General features: G+C 37.2%; 1 protein-coding gene across 6 annotated transcripts in view; it reads right to left on the bottom strand.

The window, feature by feature from the left end:
- LOC126335374 (tetratricopeptide repeat protein 14 homolog) overlaps positions 1–26,449 on the bottom strand; it is a 78,728-nt gene that overhangs the window by 11,219 nt on the left and 41,060 nt on the right. For 3 of the 6 annotated variants that reach the window (XM_049998584.1, XM_049998586.1, XM_049998585.1), the window contains exons 6-14: positions 21,159–21,376; positions 19,654–19,794; positions 14,979–15,170; positions 13,896–14,018; positions 12,969–13,247; positions 12,539–12,724; positions 12,375–12,463; positions 12,196–12,264; positions 2,374–2,521 (exon numbers count right to left, since the gene is read on the bottom strand). In XM_049998584.1, coding sequence (XP_049854541.1) covers positions 2,374–2,521; positions 12,196–12,264; positions 12,375–12,463; positions 12,539–12,724; positions 12,969–13,247; positions 13,896–14,018; positions 14,979–15,170; positions 19,654–19,794; positions 21,159–21,376 — 1,445 coding nt within the window. Of the gene's footprint in view, positions 1–2,373; positions 2,522–12,195; positions 12,265–12,374; positions 12,464–12,538; positions 12,725–12,968; positions 13,248–13,895; positions 14,019–14,978; positions 15,171–19,653; positions 19,795–20,502; positions 20,682–21,158; positions 21,377–22,080; positions 22,259–26,449 lie in introns of those variants that run through there. The other 3 variants (XM_049998587.1, XM_049998588.1, XM_049998590.1) reach the window with 2 other exon arrangements.

Genomic DNA, 26,449 nt, shown 5'->3' with positions numbered 1-26,449 from the left:
AAATGTTACAGAACAATACGTGTTGAAGTTTCTTTGCTGAAATAGAGCTGAAACAATCTTACACTATAATAATTGAAAAAATTCTTTTCATAACTTTGAACTTCATGGGAAACAACTGAGAAATTAACTTTTTTGCAAAACTTCAAGACTTACTTATTCCATAACTATATTATCTGAATTACATGTTCTACACCTGACTACTCAACAAATCACACTGAAGTGCCTGGCAGAAGATTCATCAAACCACATTGAAAATAATTCTCTATTTATTACACTCTCAAGGAGCATGTGAAAAAATCTTTATCTTTTTGTGTGTGAGCTCTTATTTCCATTATTTTCTTGTGATGATCATTTCTCCCTATGTAGCTCCTCAGCCTCAATAAAATATTTTAACATTTGGAGGAAAAAGTTGGTGACAAATTTCATGAGAAGATACTGCCACACTCTCCCCCCTATTTCTCTAGAATACTAAACGCTGCCCTTCTTTGAACTTTCTCAATGGCTCTGAGCACTATGGAACTTAACATCTATGGTCATCAATCCCCAAGAACTTAGAACTTCCTAAACCTAACCAACCTAAGGACATCACACAACACCCAGTAATCACGAGGCAGAGAAAATACTTGACCCGCCGGGAATCGAACTCGGGCATGGGAAGCGAGAACGCTACCACACGACCACGAGCTGCGGACCTTCCTGTACTCCCTCAATCGCATCTGGCAAGGATCCCACATTGCACACCAGTACTTTAAAATAGGACAGGTAAATGTACTGTAGGCAATCCTCTTTAGGAGATCTGTTGTTTCTTCCCAGTGTTGTACCAATAAAATGCAGCATTTGGTTCACCTTCACAACTCAAGTTGATTAGTCCCTTATAAACTTTTTTCTTCTTATTCTTCAAAGACTGAAAACAATGGATTTGTTTATAAGTAACTTTTCCGCTACCAATCACGATTTTCTTCTATCCAAGTTTTACACGACGCATTTTGGGAAATGATTTCCAATTCCAAGTGCGTTTTCCCTTTGTACTATTCCATGTTTAAATAATGTTTTCAATATGTGAGGTTCTACTTTGTTTATTTGACTTTACTGAAATATATAAAAAGATGCAAATATGTTGCAATAAGATCAACACAACAAAGCCGAACCTCACAGATCGGAAACACTGTGTAAAAATGGCACAGTACAAAGAGAGAACATACTTGAAAATGGGAATCATTCCCCGAAATATGTCGCGTAAAATATGAATAGAAAAAAATGTGATTGGTAGCAGAAAAGTTATTTTAAACAAACCCATTGCAATTTTTTCGTAATTGTAATTCCTAGCCATTTGGTTGAATTTACGGCCTTTTAGATTTGATTGATTTATCGTGTTACAAAGTTTAACAGAATCCTTTTAGAACTTATGGATGATCTCACGATTTTCAGTGTTTAAAGTCAATGTTACAATGAATATTTAAGATGAAGTTTTTCATAGTTTCACTTCATGACAGATGCATTAAGTTGCATGGAAAAATGCTTATTCTGATGATTGAAATAACACTTTGGAACACAATCAATGAAAGAGAGCACATCCAAAAGATAGTCCGATTAAGTTACAAAATATTAACTAAGAAGTGAGGTGACATCGAAAACAATTGAATCGACAAATATTAGAAAGGCAGAAGTCCACTGAGGACAACTTTCAGTAAAATGAATAAAACTTTCTCATTCTGAAAATAATGGAAAATGATCAATTGGATGGTACATATCTGTAGAACTAGTGGTCAGAGAGATACTTAATAAGAATATATAACTGTAATTCAAGTTCTCTATTATAGATACATTTTTAAAGATAGAGTACTACTACCCTTTTCAACACATCACAAAGAAATCAAGTCAATTTTCTTTAGTTTTACTAATGGATTATGGGAACCCAAAGGCTTTTTTATGTCAAACCAAAAAGGTTCACGTAAAACGAAACTTATTACATGAGACGGTAAATAAAGTATGAGACATTTCAAGACTAATGAAAAGCCTTCAAGAAACAGCATCGTTTAATCACTGTATGCAATTTGTTAGCCAACTAAAGTAGGCCACCAGAAGGCGATTTGGGGAGGGGGAATCATGAAATTGAAAAGTCTCCTGAGCAGATTTTGGCTGCTTCTGTGTTTCCTTTAAAAGAAAAAAAGGAAAACTTCACACACCTGAAGCCCCACCCCTGCTGCTTGTCCTCAATATTAATTCTCTAATTTACTTACTCTTGTGATTTGAACAACACTTATGTAGCATAAGGAAATAAGACGAATTTCCACAGAAAACCATACAATATAGAGTAACATTAATGATTTTCTAACTGGCATACCAACAGATTAAGACGAGTCATCAACTTACCATCGTGCAGATTCCTCCAAGAATTTTCGAACCTTTTCTTCATATTCTGAGTCTCCTTTAGTCTGTTCCAAAAATCTACAAACTCTCTGCTCATAATCATCTTTTTCATATGATTTTTGCATACTGGTATCTTGCACAACCTGAAATGCTGTAGAATAATTTACATTTAGTAATGATTATCAGTGGAAAATCTGCACGCTAAAGAATTACACTAAGACCGTCGTGATAAGCTTGTTTATGAAACCAAAGGAAAAGAACTGTTCAAACCAACAACACAATTGTTGGACTTATCTCTACAAAATTACATTCAGAAATCGTGAAAAAATTGTTTTCTAATACCTACACATGTAGTCATTAACACATGCCAGTTTTGGGAAACATTTTATGCACCTAAAAAGGATCAACAACTGCTTGAAGACATTTTCACAAACAAAATTACTCTAACATTGAAGAGCAAAAATAACAGTTTTTAGACATGGACAGAAAAGATCACTGGATAACTGTTGCTGTGATAACATATATGCAGATGGCGAATGGTTGGAGGGGCTAATGTATATGTTAAAATGTGTCATTGTGTAAGTCGAAGTGTGATAATATTTTTAAATGTATCTCACATTTTTCATGACAATATGTTTCATCATTTTAGACTAGCAGCCTTCCATGGGATCTGTGACCATGTTGTCATTAGTGATTATACATGTTTTGTCCATCGAAATGTTTTTTTTTTACCTGACTCCTCATGCCGTGTTTGCGTTATCCCGTCACCATATTTGTGGCAAGACAGTATTACGAATTAAGAAGCATATATTACATTAAATCCAATTTAACTTCTTCATGGCATTGACACCCAGTATTTTTGTGACTCCTACTTATTCAATTACAATGTCAATGCCCAAAACTGGATATCGCAATACAAAACATTACAAGGTAAACAATTTTTACCAATAAGTGGCATTAGTGCCTATGACATCTAGTATATGCAACATGTGTCATCTCAGAACTGACAAACATAATTTATTTTACAAAATACCTTTACAGGCCTATAACATCCATTTCTGTTTGACAGCTTCTCAACATTTTGGCAACTTCTGTATTCTGGATAGGGCACTCTCATTGTCAAGCTATCTAATTACTTGGATCGCTTCACCATCACCATCACCATCATCATGTTGTATCCAAACATTTTCCACAGAATTGTTCCTTCTTCAAATTGGGAAACAAATCAAAGTCTGGTGGGCTAATCAAAGTCTGGTGGGCTCATATCAGGACTATATGATGGGCACGGAAGTATTTCCCATCCACGTTTGTCGAGATTTCTTTCACTGGTAGGGCATTACGCAGTCTTGCATTATCACGCTAAATGAGGACACCAGCTGCAATCACGTAATGCCTTCTTTGACGAATTTTCACTCGCAAAACATTTTGCAGAAAGACTTTTTAGTTCGCTTGGGCATTCAGTTTGTAGGTATAACACCATTCATGTCATACACAAAGATCATAATCAGTTTCACCTTTGATTGTTGGTGGAGGAATTTTTTTAGGTGTGGAGACTGAACTTTTCCATTATCATGACTGACTTCATCTCTGGCTCAAAATCTCGATCCAGGTTTCAAGTGCATTCGCGACCTGCTTTCTGCTTATCACCCACAAGACGTGGAACCCATCTGGCAAAAACTTTACTCACCTTTAACTTTTGATTTACGATTCTGTTAACTGAAGTGACAAAACAATCTGGCCTAATATGCAACTTCCTCACATGTTTTTGTCAATCGTCACTCGAAATAATCCAAGAGCTGTAGTCTGTTGCAGATAATGGCCTTACACTTGTTGGGTTGTCCTCAGTGATAACCCGACCTCCATGGAAAGAAGCAGACCACAGTATATTGTGCTACAATCAATGACACTATTCCCACACACCACTCTCAAAGCACTGTAAATTTCCGTTGGGTTCTTTCCATGTAGGTATCCAATTCGAATGTATGAATGCTGGTCACTACATGTAATCCGACCTGACATGGTTTCAGCTTTTGTTTTAAAATTGAATTACCCAAAACACAGCCACACAAACCGGTAAACATGTAAATGGCCATCTCACCCTAAAGTCTCGCTCACAAATTACATTAATTTCAACTCGATCATGCCACCATAACGGTCACACATGCACAGTACTTTTGAAATGGAAGTGCATAACTGTTACATTTCAAAATGTTCGAATTCGAATGTAGTATGTGACCTTCTTGAGACACGACATTTATTTTAACTACTAATTAACGGCACTTTTGCTTAGTATACAAATTACAGAAGTTAATGCACCTAAAAGATGGTAGTAGGGGAACAAAGACATTTTTGAAATTACAAAGGACCACTGCCACATGCAGCCTAGCAATCAATGATGCTTGTAGCATCTAAAGCATGGGTGACCAACATTTCATCTTACCTGGACCACATTGTAACAAAATTAGTAAACAACTAATATACAGGGTGTTTCACAATGTTCCAACAATTTCAAATTTGAACAACATTCAAACTAATAGCAAAACAAAGCTGAACATTTTACATTTATTCGGTTTACTTATGATACACGTCAGACAAATAACATCAATTCGCAGCTACGCAATACTCAAGGCATTTCACCAAGTTTTTGAACACACCTTTCATAATTGCTGCAGGAATTCTGGAAATTTCATTTTGAATTTGATCTTTTAACTGTTGTAATGATTCTCATCGGCTATAGTACACTTGTCTTCAAATAGCCCCATAGGTTAACTTCTCGCATGGTTACAGTCAAGGAGTTTGAACAGTTTTGCGAAAGCTGTTCGACTTTCGATTCTACATGCTTGCAATTGCAAGATTCTTTCTTTCTTTTTATCTTGGCATGTGATCTGTTCACTTCTTGGGTCGCATTCATACTAACTTAGGGGCGCGCACAGCCCGCACATTGGCCACCCCTGGGCATGGCTAATTTATAATGTAAAAGTTATGACAGTTTCAGGTATTACAAGCTATACTGGTCACTGGGTTGTGTATCGCATTGATCCTTAGTAATTCAAATAAATATCCTTGTGTACCTCCTAGCACCTTTTAAAAGTGTGTTAATTTTCTTTAATTTGATATACGATGTTTGCTGCTGCTGCCGCCAATTTACTGTAGTATACGCTTCTCCAAACTGTCTTACACTACTGTCTTTTGACAACATCTCATGATGGTGTAACCCAAGTATGTCATGAGAAGTTACATAATAAAAATTTTTGCGTCAAAGACAAGTGTATAATCGAAGAGCTTACGCACTTAGATTTAAAGGTTTTCATAAATATGTTCACAAGAAATGCATTTCCATCATGCTTATGAGCAAAATTTACAAGCAGCTACCTCAATATCTGACAATACCTGGAAAATAAATTATTTCTTCATAAAATATTATGTTGCTCATAATTAATTGTGAAACTTGAAGTGACAATAATGAATTTTTACGGCAATTAACAATGAATAGCTACATGTAAAAACTAAGTTCTTAAATTGACTAAACAAAGCACAATACACATTTTGAGAAAATGTCGTCACATTAACTATATACAATCTATTCAACTCCAACAGTGTCCATTCATTCATGTAACATTTGAATTGCAAACTGTGTTTTTACTAAGTCTACATAACCATATCTGAGCTGTTATTCAGGGAAAAAAAACATGTTAGCTACCTTCTCTGTGTTTGGAACATTATTCAATAATTACTCAACTGGATGAAGAACAGCATTATTATTCAATCAGTACAAAGGTTCTAGGAAAGTATTGCAAAACAGATTTCTTTACTTAATTTATTTTAAAGTAATTTCCACCACACTGAATACATCTCACCATCCTTCGAAACCAACCCCTAAACAAGTTCTCCCAAGTTTCTGTAGGGAGTGAGGCACAGTTGTTCCAAGCCCTTGGGTGGTCCTCATCATTTGTAAACTGCACTCCTTTCAGCTTTGTTTTCACATGCGGCAACAGTGCAAAGCCACAAGGAGCAAAGTCTAGATTGCAAGGAGGGTGCTCAAGAAGTTTCAGTTCTGTACCCGGGACACAGTGCATGCTTTGGGACAGTGAGCGGTCATGATGGAGGAACCTAGTGACCATTCTTGACTTTGATTGCAGGTTCTTCAGAGATTGGATAACTTTGGATAGGCATTCCTCAGTGTATTACTTAGCTGTGACTGTCTTTATCATTCGTAACAGCATGCTCCAGAATTCTACTTTGGGGGGCGGGGGGGGGGGGGGGGGGGGGGGGGGCCAACTATCATTTTCTTCTTTACTTGTCAGAATTTTATGACAGCTATGGGTGTGTTTTCTTCAAAGACCCAAACTTTGTTTTGTGTCTTAGCATGTCATAATAGCACACCCAAGTTTCATCACCTATCGTATACTGAGACTGTCACTTAGAAAACTTCACTAATATCTCTCAGCACCAAGTCACACGACGGCTGCTGTTCTGTCAATCTATGTGGCACACAGAAACAGCAAAGTTTCTTTACTTTAAAATGATCATACAAAGTTGAAAGAACCGCTAGTGCTTTTAGCCCTAAGATATCCTTTATATGCTTACAGGTCATTCACCTTGTCTTCGTCTGGCATTTTCCTCACAGCATCAACGTTTTTCCTCCATGACTGATGATCGTGACCTTCCTGTCCCCTCAGTGTCCTCCAGAGTGAAATTTTCTCTTTGGAATTCTCTGTACTACCCCAATATAGTTGTACAATGAGGACACACATCACGGAGTGCAAAAGTCATTTCTTCAAAGCATCTGTCTATGTTTACATACAAAGTTGTAACGTAACACTGCCCGAATCTCATTTCGTGACCACAATGTCATAGCAAGCACTTAGAACTAACTTTGCTAGTGAGTGACTATGCCCACAGACAGCACAGCGGCTAGAATACAAATACAAAGTATTCTCAGAACACAGCAATAATCAGCCTACTGCAACTTCTTGTTGCATTGTATTGCAAAACTTTCCTAGTACCCTTTGTAAGTGTAGTTAATGGCTAGTTTTTTTCAGACTGAAGAAGACAACCATGACGAAAGTAACTGACCATCATCTGAATGCATCAGGACGATGCTACAAACGTATGCAGAAATCCTCAATTCAGTTAGAGGGGTAACTTTATACTGAAGTACGTCAACCAGACCCAGTGTGCTTCTAAGGTAGGCAGGTGGGGAGAGGTGGGTATCGAGTAAGAGATAAAAGTGATGTTAAGTTCAAGGACAGCATACTTAACTAATGAGTTGTAGCTGTCAAATCTGTAAGGGAGGTACCTCCACCTCCATCAGGAGGCTTATAGGAGGTTCAAAGAAAGGCAGCGGCTGAGAGGAACTTGTGAGACACCTGTTTAATCTGGCATGAATGCAGTATCATGCAGACACCGAAAATGGCAGTTTTAGGTGGGGCATGTTTTGAACTATGTTTGCATAACATACTGGTGTTAGTCTACCACAATATTACTGTACCTTGGTGAGAGAGAGCTTTGGCTGGCTTATTGCGAGCAACACACAATTGTGATTGACAGTTTATGCAAAACTGACCGGAAAGCATTGGTCCAACTCTATTTATTTACTATAAACATCACCCCTTGTTTTCAGCAATGGCCTAGTGCAATAATAATGTGGTTGAGAGTAGATGCCGGACCTGACCACCATGTTTATGACACAGGCAACCTTAGCAAACAACTGCACTGTAGCTGTTAAGGAATGCCTTGCATGCTCCACTTTGGCCTGTGTTATGTTATTAATTTTTCTTCACATATTTTGAGCAAAGTGAAGGGACTAATCCCATCTCTGACAAAGAGTGTATGACACCAGCAGATGCTGACAATCCCTATACCCATCAGGACAGTTCTGCTTTTGCAGCAGCACAGAAAACTGGTACAGGCTGCCAGTCCTGTGAGGGCAGGATTCCTCACTCTGCTGACCTCCCCTCAGACACCTTAGTTCTACAATGATATAGTGTCTGCACTCTAGCCATGTTTGCTTAGTTAGCACCAAAACTTGGTCCTAGAAAGTAGTACATCTATAATACTAGGTTACTGAAAGTCCAGATATGAGTGGACTGTTTTGCAATGGCAGAAGATCTCTGAAAGGTTTAATAATAAAATCTGGTTAAAATTACTTGTTAGTTGACACTTCACACAATGAAGCTGCCTTCCTCCAATCAGAGCACTCAACACACAGCTGCCAACATATTGTTTTTGTTGTGGTTGTCATGCATAATGAAATATGAAAGAAAAGGGGCAGACACAGGATTCAAAAGTGCAAACACACCGGAAAAGAAAGCCATGCAACGAAAAGCAGTTGAAGGACAATCTTGACAATGTGTGTGCAATGTTCATAAATACTTTGAGAGGCAGGCGGAAAATCAGGACCTCTCCTATCTGCTTCAAACATAGCCGCACAAAAAGCAGCCACGCTTTAAGGTTAGTGAATCGACCGTACTTTGTATTGGTAAAGGAAAGAATGAGAAGGAAATAAGTGAAGCAGAACCCTCGTCTTCACATGCCAGGCAAGAAGAGAAGCATTGAGAAACACATAATTGCAAATCTTGATCCTCGCACACAAGAAGCAATTCAGTGTCAAAGCAGATGCCTGCCTACACCAGGTAAGCTTTGAACTACATTTCACGAGGCTGAACATCTTGAAGGCAGCAAATAAGCCTTGGGAATGGGTCTGCAGAATATGATTCTAAATACAAAAATATTTCAGGCCATAAAATGTTGATGGAGCAGAGTGATCCTCCTGCATAGTTATGCAGATTTCTACATGAAATTGTCTGAAATGATGAAACACGGGTGAGCACAGGTTACTGTTACATTAAGGTTGGAGTGACAACACTGGCAAATATGGTATATTATTCTTTGGTATGCCAGTATCTACCAGGACTTGATTCGTGGCTGGCAACTGCTTTTCAGATTGAAGTAATCATCAGAACAGCAGGAGGAAATGAAACATTTTCAAACTGGCTCAAATACATGTTGTTACCAAGTTCAGAAAATCTATCAGTAATTATTCTCAACAATGCTCAATACCATTCAGGGTAAGACTTCAACACTGTCCTCTCGAAAAGACGACATTTGTTCATTTGTTATTACAACTCAAAGTTACTGTGAATTACACACTGAAAAGAGTAGGATCATTAGAACTCTCTTTCCTTTATAAGCCACAATTTCCAACTTCCAAATATGGACATAGCATCATAAGACTTCCATCTTATCACTGCCACTAATAAGCAACTGAACTGATTTGAAGTGTGGAATAATGAAAGTCAGATCCTGTTACAGAACTTCTTACTGCTTCCAGCAGCTGCTCATCCACTTCAGAAAGTTACAGTGACTCTGTAGTGACTGGTATCTATCATATCTTTCATCTTTCAAATAATGCAGCTGATTGCAGCTAGCAGTCAGTGAAAATATGGAGGGGGGAGGGAGGAAGGGAGGGGGGGGGGAGAGAGAGGGGGGACGACGACGACATTACTTTCTATTTGAGTATAGTTTCACCTACTCAATAACAGTGAGAAACAGTTTGCATTTAGTGCTCATTTCTTTTTGGAGTTTGCTCATACAGGCTAACTTTAATCGCCATGAACAAAGCAAACACAATCAATGGTTTTTGCCACCAAGTTGTTGACCTCAGTTTTCTTGGATACATTGCACATGACAAGGCTGTGGTTATGTATCCAAATCAGCTAGCCAAGGAGCATCTCACTTTCTCCTCAAACCTCAAGACCCGAAAAAACCCATCACACCTCAGGACAAAATAATAATAATGAAGTCAAGCACTGATGGTTTGGTTTTTAGTTGTCTTTTGAGTGTAAAATGTCTAAGATTCAATTCAAGCAGTCTTAATACAAAACCGTTTCAATAGGACTATACAGTAGCACACTTTCTTTATTAATTTGGAAATTAGCAAGCCTCGCCATATACAAGGTGGAATCCAAAATTTTCATGACTGGTGCTGCCATCTGGAAAGTACGAGTAGCAGATCTTTGCACCGCTAGGTGGCGAGAGCTGCATATCTGATGAGTCAGTGTGCGGAGTGGCATTCAGGTGGGAGGACATGTTGCGTGTCCACTGTGATTTTCATGATACTCTGTGTTTGGTGTGTGGCAATTTTAAGATGGATCCACAAACAGAACTGCGCATGTGTATCAAATTCTGTGCGAATCTCGGGAAAAGTACTGCAGAGACTCTTGCAATGATTCAACAAGAGTTTGGGAGACAGAGCATGAGCTGTACTCATGTGTTTATGACTATTTCTCCAAGACACAAAAAAAGAAAGTCTGGTGAAGAGCAACGTAAAGAGCATGATCATCCTCTTCTTTGATACCAAAGGATCTGTGCACAAAGAATTTGTGCCCCCCCCCCCCCCAACCAAACAGTGAATTCCAAGTACTACTGTGACGTTTTACTACGGCTCCATGAGAACGTGCGCCGCTGATGGCCCGAACGTTGGCGTCCAGGAAACTGGCTGCTGCATCACACCAACGCATTCTGTCACATGTCCTTGCTCACCAGGACGTTTTCGGAGCAGGGGGGGGGGGGGGGGGGATTGGCAGTTGTACCTCACCCACCATACTCGCCAGATATGGCACCTTGCAACTTTGCGCTATTCCCAAAACTGAAACAAGTTGACAGGCCATCGGTTCAATATTCTAGAGAAGGCTCAAGAAGCATCGATGGCCGTGATAAACACCCTCAAAGAAGAGGACTTCCAGAAAAAGTTTGACCAGTGGCAGAAGTGCTGGGACCGGTGTGTACATGCGGATGGGAACTACTTCGAGGGTGATAGTGACCACTGCTCCAAAGGTATTTAACATATGGCAGCACCAGTCCCGAAAATTTTGGATAGCACCTTGTATATGCAAAGATTGCAAAGTACCTGTCAGCCTTGACCCATTTTATATATAAAAAAGTAAGTTAATTACCAGAATAAATCACTGCAGGACAGATATAATTCCTTCATGGGTTTCAGTAACAATTTTGTAATTGTGTTTGCTAATATTACAACAATAAACTTCAAGAATTTAGAAGGCCTAACAGTCTTCAGAAATCTCAGTTACATGAAATCTCTCATTGACAGTGCTGCCTCACCATTCCTACTCTATTTTTCACTGTATCAAAATAATAATTGTCTTAAGATGTAAGACTCATAGGAAAATTGTTTATGACATCTTTCGTTTCTAATGCGATTTTAGCCAGTAAATCGACATACCAACAATCACTTCTTTTTTCAACCATTCTCGGACTTGCTTCCTCTTTTTAAATGTTTACCAGCTACAGCTAAAGTAACTGTGGCACATGCTTTCTTTTGGGTGTCTGACATCTTAACCTTGTAAACTCGCATTGCCAATTGACAATATTATTGGATGTGTGAGTTTAACTTCAATATCTTAAAGACAAGACGAACTACCATTGTCAATAAATACTGAATGTATGTAGGCCCCATAACAGCACTTAGAAAGTGATATGCCATGTGTCGCCTGTAAGTGGCAGTCCATGTGATAACACTTTAGCGGGCCATGACAGACATTAACTGTAGTGGGCTTCCAGCCATTTGAATTCTGCAATAATCTTAAAAAAATGCTTGAAAGATACCCCAGTGACAAAATTTCATTGACATGCACATACATATTAAAAAAACGTATGTGTAAGTGTGACTGACTGACTGATTCTCTCTTTTCTCTCTCTCTCTCTCTCTCTCTCTCTCTCTCTCTCTCTCTCTCTCACACACACACACACACACACACACACACACACACACACACACACACACACACACACTTAAATACTTACGAGTAAAAGAAAATGGAACAGCAGGTGGATTGTAATGTGATACCCTCTGCGCAAGTAAACCTCCAAGACCTGAAAAAATTACGTAACTTTACTAATAGACTTCATGCTGAAGATCAGAATTTTATCAAAATGGTATGTTTCTTTCAATCCAGAACAAAATGTTTGACTTGAAAATGTACCTTCAACTTCACTGTTAGGATCCATGAGAGCCATTCTTTTGCTTAACGGTGAAAGTGATTTCTCCCTCTTGTCTTCTTTCTTTTTGGAACTGTAATCAACATAATAAGTTAGTCATTTATTACTAACAAAGTTTCTCACGCAAATTACAAATATACATACAAACCTTTTCCTGTGCTTTTTTGAAGATTTTCGGGACCTGGAAGGTGAGCGTGAACGTGAATGGGATCCAGATCTCGATGAAGCTGAGCTTGAATCTGAAGACGACGATGAGGAAGACGACGAACTCCGAGAACTTGCTGAACTGGAAGTACTACTTGATGAACTAGAACGGTGTCGCCGTTTCCTAGACCTAGAAGCAGAATTAGATAACATCTTTAAGCTGCATTATTTCATCAATGAAAGAAACTGCATGCTACTATGTACCTGGTTACTTACAATGTAAATAACAGTAACTGTAATTACTGTATTAGATGCCAAGTATGTTACAACTGAACTTGGCCAGCAGTTAAAATTTACAATAATGCAATGAACTTTATCCAAAAAATTATTCTGCTACTAACGGTTCCATTATAGACAAGAAAATAATGACTCACTTCCTCTCTTTCTTCTTCTTGGACTTCGATTTTTCTTTCTCCTTTTTCTCCTCCTCTTCATTGCTTTTCAGTAGCTGCTTCAATGTTTCTTTCACTTCAGCAGATTTTGAAGAATTTAAGCCTGGTATGGTAACTTCTGAATCTGATAATTTAGAGCTGTTCAGAATCTTGTTTTTCAAATATTCAATAGAATTTTGAGCTTCTTCATGAAATGGTATGAGAGATAAGCAGTTCTGGTATGCTTTCAGGGCTTCGTCAAATTTGTTTTCATCTTCGTAACTGAAATTATGGGAAAGAATAAATAGCAACATCACAAATAAAATTATCATTGCATTGTAGAGTTAAAACTTCAGTGACTGCCTTCTTGTGAGTCTTGTAATTTCTTACAGGGAACTTCACTGAAAATGTCATCAAAGACTTGTCTAATGAACTAAATCACCAAATCATTAAACTCTGCAATACTAACAATGAAGTGTGCCTCACTACATGCTCCACTTAGTTTTATCAATATGGCATTACAGTTATCTTCTTCTGAATAATGTAACTAAAATTATACTATGCTGATCACAAAAAATTGAATTCTAAAAAATGGAAACCTAATAAGAAATGTCCTGTGAAACAGCTTTCAGCATGAAGAATTAATTATCACATTCATAAATACACTCTTACCTCACTTACACTGCATATCTCCTCAATAACATGAAACGGAACACTTATCTGTTCAAATGCTACAAAATAATTGGAAAGTACAATATTTTCAATAGTTAAAACACAATTCTGTGTCCCCACCCATTATCCCCACTGTTCTGCTTCAATTTGCAGATTTACTATTTTACAATACAAAGTTTAAAACTGTATTCTCTTATAATATGTTTACCTCTATAACTAATCCTAATAGTTACAGATGTACACAACAGTAGTTCTCACCTTCTCCCCAGAGCAACCAATGTTTCTCCAGCATATTTACGAGCATTCTGGTGGTTGGGGTTCAGTTTTAGAGCTGTTTCAAAATCTTCTATGGCTTTTTGGAAACTGCCACTATTTGCGTATCTGCAAGAGGATGAAAGCACAGATTAATTATTAGTAATCACACTCTACTATGTGTAAATGATCAACAGCTCAGCATATACATTAAATACACTTAATGAGAGATATCAAGTAAGTAACATGTGACGAAGTATGTGCTACTACTTAGGAAATACAGGAAAAATGGTTTTGGAAAGTCTCTCTCTCTCTCTCTCTCTCTCTCTCTCTCTCTCTCTCTCTCTCTCTCTCTCGTGCGCTTATGCAAGAATGTAACTAATTAAAGCTATGACTGGGGATAGCATTGGCTTATACAGTGTGCTAATGTTGCATTTTCATCTGTATCTTCTCAATAACAGTGTGAATGGACCATTGGAAAACAAGCAGTTATTTGATGACAATATGGGCCTACTACTCAGCTGATGAAACCATGGTTAAAGATTTTTCTCCTCCTCTTGCAAATTTTTAAAATACCGTGAGGCACGTGTGTACGAGTTTCATCTCATCGAGTGCGTATATTTGTGTTTGCCGTCTAATTCTGATGAATACCTTACTGGTCGAAAGCTATTATTTGTGACAGTCGTTTTGTTGTATCTATCCGCGACTCAGCATCTCTGCTATATGGTGAGTAGCAACTTTCCTTTTCACTATATTGTTTCATTCCATCCTGGATTTTCCACTGTACAAAATTACAACATATATGGTTTTTTCAACAAATATCACCTTTCAATTCACTTTCTAAAGCATAAATATGAAGTATCCTGCTCTTTAGATGTTCCAGATTTGCACAAGACTATTTCCACACTTTAGCAGTCACAATTTTGTTGCCATTTCCTTTTCAATATATTTTAGCTACATTTATTAAAATGTAAATAATACTTTCAAAATAATTTATTATTCAGTAACATAGGTTGAAAATGCTAAGGAGAATGACTAATGGAGTTATAGCAGTAATGATGAGGGTGGAAAAAATTTCATGGTTCTTACAATGCTCCACGTGCCACCAATCCTTCAACATTTCGAGGATCGATGTTCAATGCTTTGTTCAAACACTGAAATGCCTCAGAATGCCTTCCTGACTTGAAATGCTCAATGCCTTCGGCTACACTCCTGAAAGCCCACTTGCTCGCTTGTATCTGACGAAGTTCAGATGCATACTCTTGTTCAGGGAATCTTCCACTGCAAAAACAGCAAAACAAAGTCATTTTTAAAATCATTCATTTTAGAATAATCCATTTTGAAAATGGATTACCATTTACATAAAAGCATGGTTGCATGACTTCAGTATATTAAAACTTAGGTATTGCGTAAAGTTTACCACAAATTTGTTCTTGAACTGATCTCCCAATAAAATAAATTAATATATTGAATGTCACAAGTCTGTAAAACTTTGACAATTATTAGTATTACTGTTGAAATAGCTGTACCAGTGTAACCAGTTCATTCACTTCCAGCACACACATCTAAAACAAAATGTGTTATGCAAATTCCAACGCACATGAAGAAAAAAAATCTACAAAATTGTACAAGCTGTCATACAAGACGAAGGAGAAAATATGTCGCCAGTCTGAAACAGAGATGTTGTAATTGATGAAATTTATTATGTTCCAGGTTACTATGTCTTGTAATAATGCAAAAGACACTTGTCAATTTGTTGACCCATGATGGATCAAGACACTTGTCAATCTGACATGCAGTGATGTAAGTGAATTTTGAAAGAAGTCTTACTGTGCATTCCAGTGAAACAATCAAACTGGAATACCAAGCCATTATACAATTCTTTGTTATTGACAATTTATCACCAATGCAAATTCATATTAAATAGATTAATAAGATGCATGCTCCCTGGTTTCTATAACTTAAGAAATGAGCAGCTGGATTCAAACACAGCAGCATTTCTCACAATGCTCTGCAACAAATATTCAGCACTTCGACTGGACAAACTACAGAAAAAGAGAAATTCATTAGTCATGAATTTCAGAAGGAGAAAGTGTTCTTTTAATGGGACATTGCAAACAACCAAGAATGTGGTTTAGCAATGGGACAATTAAGGAATCTTAAGTTCGAATTGTTGATACATGTCATTTTTTCCCCTGTCCCTAAATATTTGTAGTTGGACAACCTTTCAAAATATCTTCTATTCTGTTGAATAAGCTAAAAAACAGTATAAAATTATTTCACAGACCTACCAGCATCACTGCAGGGCCTGAATACACTTAAGTACATCCACTGGAAACATAGTCAACTGATACAGAAGAATTCAATGGTAGCCCAAGAAATACTGTTCTCAAATGCTTTATACAAAATAAAAATTTACATGCACTTTGCACAAGAAGTGGCATAAAAAGGACAGCATTAAATTAATAATTTTACCAACCAGGGTTTAAATGAAGATAAAGTTCAATCACCAAAAACAAGATTCAAAATGGAATTCAAGTCTGATTAGACATGGATGACACAAGGACACCTTTTCTTCAAAGTAACTAATTTAGCATACAATTTTACTGGTGAATGCCTAATGTTTCACTGGACTGATATTAAGTTAAAAACTGTGAGAATGTTGTATGCACTCACACACCACTGAGGTCATCTACATTTCAGACACTGTCTATTTTAGATGAACCACAAATATAGCTGATGAATTGTCGAGCAACTCCAGAGACCTGATTTTTATTTGATACTACATTTGGGAAATAAACTGGAAAGAAATTAATAAACACAGGAAATTTTTGAGTAGTGGTATTCAGTAAATGTGTAACCACAAAAATTGGACCAGTCTTACAAAAGATTTCACATGTTCATCCTCCCTTGATTAGAGCAGCAACAGACCAAATGTGCAAACAGGAAAAATGCATAATGAACATTTATTTTTAAAAACTACCTTACTTTATTGCTAATCGTGTTTTCACAATTGAAAGGAGGACAATGTAAATTGAGTTAAAATCCCAGACTGAGATGATTCACTAAAGTTTACTCCTATCTGTAGAAGAAATCAAGAGATGAAACACTGGCAAGCATATAGCTATCTCAAGTGGTCTCCTCTTTGTAGGAGTAATACAAGTTGTACGAAGGGCACCAAAATTCATCATTTGATGCCAAATGGACATGACTGTTGACAGGTGATGCCAAATGGACATGACTGTTGACAGGTGATGCCAAATGGACATGACTGTTGACAGGTGATGCCAAATGGACATGACTGTTGACAGGTGATGCCAAATGGACATGACTGTTGACAGGTGATGCCAAATGGACATGACTGTTGACAGGTGATGCCAAATGGACATGACTGTTGACAGGTGATGCCAAATGGACATGACTGTTGACAGGTGATGCCAAATGGACATGACTGTTGACAGGTGATGCCAAATGGACATGACTGTTGACAGGTGATGCCAAATGGACATGACTGTTGACAGGTGATGCCAAATGGACATGACTGTTGACAGGTGATGCCAAATGGACATGACTGTTGACAGGTGACGGATGTCATTCTTGGTTAAAAGTAACCAGCTCATAGAATTCCTTTTTGTGCGAAGTCCCTCTTCCTTTCTGATAAAATTAAAACTGTGGTTACACATTTTTATTGCTTCTCTTCATAAGTGTGATGATACGACATTCTCTTGGAGGAAATGCTAGCGTCATTTACTTTTATCCATGGTTTCCACAAAAAAAAAAGCCTTGCTTTGCTGTGGCTAATTCTGGAGTATAAAATAACAGTTCCTCTTTTGTTCAGGTAACCAGCACTTCACCCTTTCGCTGTGGTGGCTGTGTATGCAGGTCCTGCAACGCCGTTCCCCAGGTGTTATGGACATGCATACACACACGCTGCTTACATTTTCCTAGTGCTATGGATGTCTGAATTCAAGAGTATTTTTCTGACAATATATGCACCTCACTGTACGCTATCGTTTTCAGAAAACCTGATTTCTGATATAGATTATGAACTATGCTGAGTGTTAAGACCATTTTTTGTCATGCGCAAAGACATGAATGGGCGTAGGTCCGCGTGCACCCTTCATATGTAAAACCCAAAATGAGATATCCTTCCACTCTCCACTTTAAATAAAATTTCGGAATCTTATCTACATTTCATTCACTGTATAAACATATGAGCAAAAATCAACCATAAGCAGAGTTTGCACAACATTGTTTTACCTCTGCAAAATCTCTAAAATTTCATGCAATGTTTTACTTAATTTGATGTAGCACAGTAACTAAGGCAAATAATGAAAAGAAATTCAGTTCTTTATCGACTGTAGACTGTATGATGAGTAAAATTAATTTTTTTCACCTAATAGTTTTCAAAAACATCTGATGGCAGTTTCATACAGGTCGGAATAGCAGCTCAGCAAGACCCAGCATTTGGGGAGCAGTATATCGATAACAAAAGAGCCCCAGCACAGAATGCAAAGAGGTCATCTGTAGCAGGAAAGATTTGTAGTAAAATTTCATGAGACCAGCTTTTTAGCAAAGACAACACATCTTCACATGCACTTGTAGTGGAGAGAAATAGAAATTTAGGAACATCAAAACAACTTTAACAGAAAGTAAGGTGAAGAAAAACATGGATGCATGTTACACCGAGAGATCAATTCTGATATTCAGATATTTGTAATCATGCTTCAGAAAATTATATGGATTCAGCATCACGACAAATTGTGGCAGCCTCTATATAGTTATTTTGGAGATGCCGCTGGTTACCATGCACACATTGATATGGCTTTTGCCACGTGATAAGAATACCTACTGACAAAGCTGTATAAAAACCCAATAGGCAAAGAATGATAGCAAGAAAGTTTTGTATTCTACAAGACAATCCACTCAGTCAACTGCAGCTCTTTGCCAAAGGCTAGGGTATAAAATCACACACAAACCATCACACCTTCTTAATAGATATGCAGTGACGCTTCCCCTCTTATCAGTCTGGAAGTGTTATCAGAACCAAACACTGGGATTGTACAAAAGTTTCTCACAACGAGTTGTACTTACTGAAGGAAATGAGCAAAGACTTATGTAAATAATAAATACAAAGAAGCTAAGCCTATTACTATTCTTACTCCACCCAAACATTTACTTTTAAGAATACTACTTATGGAGTACACTGGGTCAACCACAATAAAAACTGAATATCATCATGCCGTCATAAAGGCATTACCATTTAAGAACATTGAGATTTACTGAAATAATTGCAAATAAGAGAAACACAAAACAGAGGGCACCGTACGAATAATTAGTGACAATACAAATGGCCTGCAACCAAGATGAAATCAGAAAAGAATTTTAGCAACTACCATAAGCTTGACAAACATTTGTGTAAAATTACCAGACTAACAACAATCAAAACTGTGAAAAACACTTGGGCACTGTTTAACGTTCGTGCATGAGCAGGAAGTGAAGATGAACATAAAATAAATAAATTTGCAGTCTCAACTCAAACTGGCATTAATGGGAAAGCTTTATAGACACTACCAAAATAAGCTTAATAAAAAAAGTTTCTTCGTAACAAATGACACACTTTCAGTATGCACTCTAAAAACTCAACCAAGTGAAAATCCATCTTCAACTGACGATTTACAAATTAAAATACTAACAAAACTAATCTACCAGGTGTGATTCTATAAACATATTTCAATGTTTCGTTAATTCTATTGATAATTACCGCATTCCAGTCATGTGTGAATAATTGGTGCTTCCAAGACCAAGTAAATTGGCCAAGTAGTTAATGTTGTTCGGGTTGTAGAAACCTAAGGTTTTCTCCAGTACTTTCTGGTAGGACTCTCCCTTCATGTCTTGAGTTTTCCTATGAGAAACAAAAAATATTATACATTAAACTCAGCAGCAGAGTTGCCTACTTTCCAATACTAATCTTGAAATGACATCTTCAAAGTAACGTATACATGTCATCCAAAGAAAGTGGAAAGCAATGAATAGTTTTTGTAAGAGTTCAGTGACTGCACAATTCATATAGGTAAATGTCATATTTACAGAAATTAAGCTCTCACAACATACTCAAAACTACAAAATTTACATTTTTCTAATATGTTATAAATTTTATTTCAGTCAATTCAGTAAATGATGGATTAGCTCTTAATTTAGTTAATTGTTTATGGTCATTAGAACAGGAGAATACCCTAGATGAAAGTGCGGTCATCAAACTGATGAAAGGTCGACTTTTAAGGTTAGAACTCTTATGCATGTCATAACGTAATTCAGATAAAATTTGATTTGTATCAAATACACTTACATGAATCAAAATATTTATTCCAAATTTGAAAAAAATTACACGGTTATAATTTAAGTATATGTAACTTCTGTGTAAATGTTCTTTAAAAATTTCCAAGACTATTGACATTTTGTTGCATTTTGTCCTGATACTAACTTAGTTTGAAAAATGTAAGGTATTGTTTTTGATCCATGGACTTAAAGACTATAGTTTCTGTACATACTGACAAATTTATAAATTCTCCACACCGCTAATCAATGAACCAGCAAAATACCTGGATCTCACCTGCCATTCTGTTGGCTATAAAGCTGTTATGTTACTGTACGTGACTTTTTAAAAGCACACAATTCATACATCCATCTCAGATTTCTTAATAACATCTCCCTAGTCAGTTGGGCTGGTATACACAAAAGGACATGATGGTGTTGTAATTCTTGTGTTGTGCAATGCTGCAAAGGGAACCCTATATCCAAATGAAGTCTTTCCTGACTGGTCTACAAGCTTGTGCATCACTTTTTGCTTTCCCAACAAAACAGTATAGTTGCTGGATTTTTGCAATCATATGCATTACTGGTATTTCACTTGATTGCTTTGTATGTTTATACATGCTGTAATGTCAAATAAAGAAACATTAATATTAAAGTCTTCAAATTGATTATTGAAGCAAAAATATTTAAGTTCGTTCTTTCAACACCATTCCCACTTTTTGTGAAATCAGGGAACTATAAAGAAAGCAAGAAAAAACTTTCAAATTATTTTTTGAAGACTTATACAGTTATTTCATTTTTCCTATGCATGCTCATGCATACCCACATCCCTTGATAATTTTAAATCCTCTCCTACAAATTATCCTCATTTGACAATTTCAAAATAGTGATCTACACATTTACGTAAATATCAAAAACTCTGCAATTGTGAAGTTACAGCTCAAGGTTACTTACTTATACATCTCTGGGAAATCTTCACTGGTGATTAAGCCAAGACGACACGAATACTCGGAATCAGGAGGAAGAGCAAAGCCCTTCATACCAACCACAAGCTTCTCAGTGTCTGGCATCACTTCCAGCACCTCACAGCACACCGTGTCATTGACAAGGTAGTTACGCGTAACGGACTTCTTGTCAGCTGCTGGAATCATGCTCGACATTGGGCAGAAGGCCTACAACCAATAGAAATCAAAGTTCACCAAAATTAGACTTGTATCTACAACTCCACAAAAGAAATAGGACACTTCTTGCTGTGTTAACAAAATTTAATGGTTTATCTTTCCTTTCACCAAAGCATAGTACACAATGAACTATATTACATTTTCGATGTTATTAGAACTTAATTTGTTTTGAAGCACAAAATTACACCTAAAAAGCAAGTAGTTCATAAATTACTAGCCACATGTAAAATTGTCCTTGTCCACTGTTCTTGCCACACATCGTTGTCAACACAAAACTGGTGTCTCCAAAGTAGCTGTATCACATTATACCAACACTCCATTATCTACAAAATTATAAAATTTCTCCGTTATCTACAAAATTATAAAATTTGTAAGGTGATATTTGGTTGAAGGTTACATTCTCTTTTTATTATTAAGATGTAAAAGTCAAAAACTTTTCAAACTGTATGTCTTCATACAACAGGGGACATCAGCCATTTAGGGTAAAAAAATTAGAAAAAAATAGTTAACAGGTACCTCATACAGGTAACATCCTAGAACTGTCAACTATTGTAAAGCAAACTTTAAATTCTGCCATGGGGAGAGCTACATTGTCAGCACAACTGCTTAAAATATTTTGATGTGGTGGTTATTTAATTTGAAATGTCATACGCAATACGTGGTAAGGTCTTATGTGTAACTGACATTACAATTACCTTTCTGGCTGTCAGTGAGACTAGATCTTCCAAATCTTCAAAATTAATATTCCTCAGTCTGTTAAGACATTTATCATATTAAAAACTGGCTACATACAAATCAGCAGCTTTTATGTACTGAGAACATGAGTTAAAAGTTCTTGTTGATGTTCCAATATTATAGCATTCATCCTGGTTTCTAAAGAAATGAAATAGAATATATATTTTATATATAAGAAAATAAATTATAAATTTTAACAATAAATTTCTTGAGAATCCACCAGTAATAAGATTTTTAATTATCCTTGTAAAAAATACAACAGTAAAATGACCTGCTCCAAAAACTGGAACATTTTCCTTGAAAGTTTTGATTGGCAGTACAATGTGTGAGCCTTTGGCAAAATCACAAAATACAGTGAAACCCGTATTTTACGCTTTCTGAGAAAGATTAGTGATAACTCAAATGTGAGGAGGAGAGAAGGCTCCAACAAGCAGTCAAAACTTTTCTTCCTCTATAATACAAGGTAACAATAATCTTGCACTAATCCGAACAGTGACCACTGTGTATAAATATGTATCACTGAACACTACTAATAATTTGGATTGCAGAACATACAGGTAAAAAAAACGTAGGACAAAGAAGATGTATTTCAGAAAAAGTAAATACCAATTATGAGAGACAGACAGGTGTTGGCTACCCAGCATGCAGATCTTACCGTATTGCGTTCCAAATGTTCCCAATACATCTGGGGTAAGACCACCTTTAGAAGGGAGGGAAGCACTCAACTACACTATCCTGTGCAGTTATCAGTTACTATTACTTAGCTGAGGGTACAGGATACCTATGGGTGTTATGCACAAACATAAAGGTGCTGGACTGGACTAATAACTTCCCATATGCTTACAGTGAGAAAATGTCAGACACATTAGAGATAGGGTTTCATGCCCATCATCCACACACAACTATCTACATTATCTGTCTGAACAGCACCCTGCTGGAAAGCAGCTCTTCCGTTACCTCCAGCTTCACCATACACAACAAGCATGTCTGTGTATTCCGCGAATGTGTACTGCACCATGTTTCCTCTATCGGTGATGCACAGGTATTGACTTGGTCTCTCAGCAAAGCGGACAATAAGAGACATCTGCGGATCATTTGACGTAGTAGAAGTCATTGTGTCTACTCTGTTGCGTACCAGGACAGGGAACTCCAAGAAGTCTCTCTTGCCCTAAGCAGACATTGACGAGGTACACATCTGAATTGAAAACTGTCGTAGAATGGTAACGATACAATGCTGGACATGCGTTCCTATTCAAAACATTCTGTACTCACTACCCTCTACATGTCCTAAAAGTTTGTAACGGGAATTTCCGACCATCCTGTATATGAAAGACAGAAAGGCAAAGATGTGAAATACTGCTGTAAATAGCACTGCCACTTGAACTAGGACTTAAGTTAGTTTCTCCAGTCACGGGAGGAAGTCTAGCAATGTAATGGAATTGCTGAGACTCTGAGACACCAAAGATATCTTTCTCTCACCAATGTTATGTCTTACAAGCTAAAAGTGCCACTACTGAAATTTTTTGAGTATAAAACCTAGGCTTAAATAATCAACTTCAACTTCACTTTTTTCTATTAATACCACAATGACTAATAACACACATTTCACAGAATACAGTTGGGGAACCAAATAAACTACAAGAAGACCTTTCATTACGTCTGTCGTCTAGACGTGTCAAAATAATGAGTCCTAATACTAACTCCCAAGATGAACTTCCACACACCTATAATGAAAAGTTACATAACCTTATACTGTTAAATGATCTGAAGTTGACAGATGACTTTAAACTTATTTTTGAATCTACACACACACATACACACACACACACACACACACACACACACACACACACACACACACACACACGAAATACTCTATATACACTGAATGCCAACATGTCAACTTTAACAGAAATATCCTCTTTCTAAAAGATCAATTTGTGCTCAAATGGGCCCCTAGTGGGAAGTTACGTAGTACTGATTTATTCTATCCTATATGTGTTTTTGGGATGCTGAATCTGAGGTTTGCCTACAGAATTTTGTGACAACATTGGGGGGGGGGGGGGGGGACACCTGGAAGAAAAGATTCATTTTTTATGGTCTTTTGCTCGTAACTCAAACTATCAAGTGTGAAAGTACATTAAATTTCCAACAAATTTCAATATTTAGGTTTTTACTCTGACAAACCACTGAGAGGCAAGAGCTAGCCGAAAGTTAGTGTTTTTCAGTTGTATCAAAGTTTTTCCATTATAACACTCTTATTTAGTATTAAAGATCATAATTCAGTGAATTATTCCTCCTCTTAAGTTGAATACAGCATACAATGATTTCATCCTTTTTGCAGTAACAAATATTAAAAAAAGAAAAAGCACCAAAAATAACTAGAAGAAAAACACTTACTTTATTTTCGACAGGCTTACATACTTACAAGAGACTACTCATCAAATTGTGTGCCTATGGAGTATCATTTCACCTGTGCAACTGGATTCATGGTTTCCTGTCAGAAAGGTCACAGTTTGTGGTAAGTGATGGAAAGTAATCAAGTAAAACAAGTGGCGATTTAGGAGACAATTTGGGTGGTCCTCTTAGATTGTCCACAGATTATGATGTCATTTACCATCAAGAGAAGTCATCAGAAACACTAGAAAACGATTTAGACGAGGTATTTGTAAGGTGCAAAAAGTGGCAACAGACCCTAAATAATGAGCAGTGTAATGTTGGGGGTTGTTTGGAGGAAGAGACAAAACTACGAGGTCATCGATCTCATTGGATTAGGGAAGTCGGCCCTGCCCTTTCAAAGGAACCATCCCGGCAATTGCCTGGAGCGATTTAGGGACATCACGGAAAACCTAAATCAGGATGGCCGGACGCGAGATTGAACTGTCGTCCTCCCGAATGAGAGTCCAGTGTGCTAACCACTGCACAACTCACTCGATCAGCAGTGTAATGTGATCCGCATTAGCGATAAAAGGATTCTGTGCAATTTCGGTTACACGATAAATCACAACAGATCAAAAGGCTATCAATTCAATTAAATATCTAAGATTTACAATCACAAACTACTTAAAAATTGCAAAATCGCATACATAATGTTGTGAGCAAGGTAAACCAATGACGGCATTTTATAGGCAGAATACTAAGAAGGTGCAACAGAATTACTAAAGAGGTGCCTACACTATTGAAGATCATAAAAAATACAGAGTTTTGTATAGGGTAAGAAAGAGATTTTTGTTGAGACAGCCAAAATCAGCAATTTTAAACTAGCACCAGTCTCAGCAGTTCACGGGAGAAAAAACCTGCTGAGTTATAATAAAAAAGCAACAAAAATAAGATTGTTTACCATTTCTGCATTATTTACAATGTTACGTCAAGAAATTCTGTTGGCAAAACTCAGACACTCCATTCAGTACAAAACAATTTGATTGGAATATTATTCCAACTGTTGAGTTCAGTAATTTTTTTTCTTTCTATTTTGAAAATTTGACTGTTTCTGTATCATCAACAACAGGCCACACAAAAGGAGACTCATTCCTACAAAGTGATGTCCTAGGAATTTCCTAAGAACTTTCAAACTGTGAGCAACTGGAGTGGCAAGAAATGGGTGGTTTTGAAACCACCGTTGAATTTAAAATGTCCGTCACCTGAAAATGGCATTTACATGGCTTAATTTTTCCTTCACACACAAAGTCTTACGGAACTTAAGACATCATCACACTTTACAGGACTGGCACTGGAATTTGATTAAATTCTTCCCAAACTTGATACTTCAGTTCCTCAATTGTGTGCAGTGGGTCACAATGGGAGATCTGTGATTTCAAACAACCCCAAAATTACATGCTCAAATGTTAGGGGATCTTGGAGGCCAAGAATTGTCCCCATTCTTTGAGACGAGATGACCTGGAAAGATATTGTCGAATGTGTTAATGGATGCCGAGAGGAATGGATTGGGATGGTCGTTCCAACAATTCTCTGCAGAAGTGTAGTCTCTTTGGGAGGTCACTGGCATTCAGTTTTTGCATTATCTGAAGTTTGTAAGGGCAGTATTGCACACGCTATCTCCCATTTTCCTCAAAGTTCTATACCCACACTTTGATAGCAGTGCAGACAAGACTGGAGCACAAGATTGTAATGAGCATAAAATATACACTGTGCTGTCACATAGCTGTTGTGGTTTTTGTAAAATGCCATCAAGGCAGCAGTGTGTCGTTCACTGGTTCACAATGCTATCTTGAGTAATCAGGGTCAACAGCAAAAGGTTTGTTGACTAGGTGGCACCATTCCTGTTTCCTGATTCCTAATGTAACATGCTATTTACAGAGCTGCCAAATC

Source organism: Schistocerca gregaria, chromosome 2 (assembly GCF_023897955.1).
Source record: "Schistocerca gregaria isolate iqSchGreg1 chromosome 2, iqSchGreg1.2, whole genome shotgun sequence".
Classification (NCBI taxonomy): Eukaryota; Metazoa; Arthropoda; class Insecta; order Orthoptera; family Acrididae; genus Schistocerca; species Schistocerca gregaria.
This window is presented reverse-complemented; position numbering and strand designations above follow the sequence as displayed.